General features: G+C 37.4%; 1 protein-coding gene across 1 annotated transcript in view; it reads left to right on the forward strand.

Annotated features, from left to right (window-relative positions):
- LOC106941356 (disks large-associated protein 1-like) overlaps positions 1-2,812 on the forward strand; it is a gene marked incomplete at its 5' end in the record, with an annotated part of 48,241 nt that extends 45,429 nt beyond the window's left edge. Inside the window, one exon of the mRNA XM_015024343.1 lies at positions 2,315-2,812. Coding sequence (XP_014879829.1) covers positions 2,315-2,542 — 228 coding nt within the window. The remainder of the gene's footprint in view (positions 1-2,314) is intronic.
- Positions 2,813-3,210: the final 398 nt, after the last annotated feature.

Raw genomic sequence — 3,210 nt, forward strand, 5'->3', positions numbered from 1 at the left:
GGAGCTTAGCTTACATATTTGAAGTTGTTGTCCAACCGGAGAAGCATATTATTAACATCTTAATCCTCATATAATCCGTCATGGTTGTTGTTTTTCTTACCGCTTGGGCGTATCAGGACGCAGAATAGTGAGATTTGTTGAGAAATGGTGACGTTCAGGTCAGATGAAGGCGACCTGAACTTTAGGTCGCATTTGAATCGGATATGGGTCACATTGGAAAAAGAATCCGACCTGTGCTGTTCACATTGCCATGAAAAGATCGGATACAGGTTGCATTACGTAAAAAATAAAAATTGGATTTGGGTCACTTTAGGCTGCAGTGTGAACACACCCTTGTTGACCTTGAAGGATGTGTGCGAAAACAAATGTCCCGCAATGACATGACTGCATGTCAGCTGTTCTACTGTGGGCCAACAGCTGACTTTTCTGGTCAAACTTGCTCATTTACTCTTAAGTCGTTTTTGTTATAGACTTTCTGGTCAAATTGTTGTAGATAGCTTTGAGTTTTAGAACTGACCAAAAAAGAAGCTTCATTCTAGTGAGTTTGCAGAAAAAGAAGGAAATTCTTGTGCTGGAAAAATGGGAATTGCTGGTTTGACTGGGACTCTAACAGAGCACAATGATGGCTTTTAAAACAACTTAAACTATTAAATGTTGGCAGCAGTGCTTGCAAATCAGCAACAGTGCTGAGTATGTTGCTGAGTTCAACACCTAAGTATTCTGAACTAAGACCATAGTTTAAGATGAACTATTTTTCTTTATTTAAATTGTTTTTCAAATGAAAAAATGTATAAAAATATGGATTATAACATCAGACTCCAATTAACATTTTTATCATTTTGTTGCATGTGCAAGCTAGATAATGAACATCTGTTTAATTCTTGCAGTTTATTTTGCTCACATCAGTTGTACTTGAATGTGGCTAAGCTAAAATAAATGCTCTCATTCCCTAACTTGTTTCAATTGTCTAAGCTTCTATCTCAGTGTAAAATGAGGTTGGAAATGTTCCATTTTCAGAAAACGGATGACTTGTCTAGTGTGTACTGGGCCCCTTGCTCAGTGACCCCTGAGTCGTTTTATGAGGTTTAAATTCAGTCTGTTGAGGGGACCTCAATCTGATGTCTAGCCGTTTTTCAGGATGTCGACTTCCCTTCAACCCTACGTAATGAAACTTCTGTTTTCAGCAGCTGCAAATGTCATTTCTGTGACATTTGCATTCCGCAAAACTTTACAAACCTGCTACATATAAGTTTTCCTTGTTCCATGGATATAATGCTTTTGAGTAACCAAGTATATAAATCAGTGTGCATCACTTTGTCAAACAGACTAACAAAATTCAGATGGTGGATGTTTTGATATTTTATTACAGGAATAACAGATAATTTGACTCATGCATGGTTTTGTGTCCATGCAATGCACAGATATTCTTTACTTAGTATATCTGCTGTATAAGTTTATCTTTTTGTTTTTTCTAAGCACTGTCTTCTCTGACATATCATTTGCTCTCATTGCTGTCTGCTTCTTAATTGTTTTCCTTCTTTTGTATGTTAACAGTGAAGGCGCTTGCAAACAGCCACACATCAATCAGCATAACCAAAAACACCACAGGGCCTTGACCAATCTGGGCCTCCAAGGATCCATCATGTCTGTCTTTTCATCCACCTCTTCATGCTTCCTTCTGCCACCTGCAGCCATCTTTCATGTGTGGCTTTATGTTTTGTGTCTTGCTTCTGCAAATGGCAAGATAAATGAACAGATGAGTATGTCACTGATAGTGTTATACTTCTAAGATATCTTCAGTGTAAAGTACAGTATTTCAAAACATGTCAAAATAGAAAGCAGAAAATATACTTAAACCATAAGCATTAAAATTGACTACAGGACAAAAACTAAAATTTTTTAGAGATTTTGGTTTAAAAAAATGGATGTTACAGTTAAAGAAAATAAACATTTTAATTGTTCCAAACACTGAACTTTATTATGTTTGGTCAAGTTTTATTATTTTGTAATAACATAAAGGACTATGTAAATGCATGAATATCCTTTTGGTTTGTCTGAAAGTGGTTCCTTCTAGCTCTTGTCTTAGTGAGGTTGAAAGTAAAAGCTTAAAAAGTGTATGTGAGATCAAAACAGCAAGGAACTGATAGACAAGGTCAGCAATCACTCAGTTGTAAAAAGGAATCAGGAGAGCTGATGTTTATAATTACAGTCAAACATACACAAAAAATAAAACTGCATTATAGCTTGATATATGTAATTATCCAGAAATTCCTACTTCCTTACTTTCTTACCCACTTCTGATTTCCTCTACCAGGAGAGGCGACTTCCACCTCCTGTGCCAAAAAAACCACACAAGGTGGTCCCCCACCACCACCCACCACTTGCCAGAGACCGTTCACTGGAGAGCTCAGAGAAGCAGCGGCAGGAGGCGAGAAAGAGGCTGATGGCTGCCAAGAGGGCGGCGTCTGTACGCCAGAACTCAGCAACAGAGAGCGCTGACAGCATTGAGATTTACATTCCTGAAGCTCAGACAAGGTTATGAAGACATTAACATGGACATATTATAGTTGGCAAAAAGTACCCAGGTACACACACCTGACATCAAACAAAACATGTATGATTGTCCACACCAAGTTACAGTGGGACAAACTAATGTGAATATTTTAGTTATTGATTTTTTTCTGTAATTTTTCCATCCTCAGTTTTGATCTCATCAGTTATGTGTGTTGAAGTAGCAACAGAAGTTCTACAGGTCCATTTTTTAATAAGCAATTTCTCTGTTGTGTGAATTTTAATAAAAATGATCTTTTTTATAACAATTTTTTTAGAAGTTTACAATAGGTGTAAACTTCTATAAGTTCATTTCCATTTCCAAAATTTCTATTTTAAAATTCAGTACAGGCATGGGTCTAAATCAAATCACCTGTTATTCTTTACATGCTGGATAACATTGATGGAACACTTCCCCGTCTGACCTCACATTCCAAACTGCTGACATGATTGGCTGCAACCTGCTGTTAGTAAGAAGTGCACAACCTTCCTTAACCCCACTGAAAATAAATGACCAGCTCATGTTGTGAAACACCTAGTTCAGGGTTTCCCCCAGTATATTATAAGCCTGGCGGCCCGCCATGCTTTACTAGCCCTGCCCACCGCCAGGCTAAGCGTTGCTTGGTTGTTTCTAGGAAAATTAAAAAAAAAAAAAAAAAA

Source organism: Poecilia latipinna, unplaced genomic scaffold, assembly GCF_001443285.1.
Source record: "Poecilia latipinna isolate Pla-1442-1.1 unplaced genomic scaffold, P_latipinna-1.0 Scaffold3620, whole genome shotgun sequence".
Classification (NCBI taxonomy): Eukaryota; Metazoa; Chordata; class Actinopteri; order Cyprinodontiformes; family Poeciliidae; genus Poecilia; species Poecilia latipinna.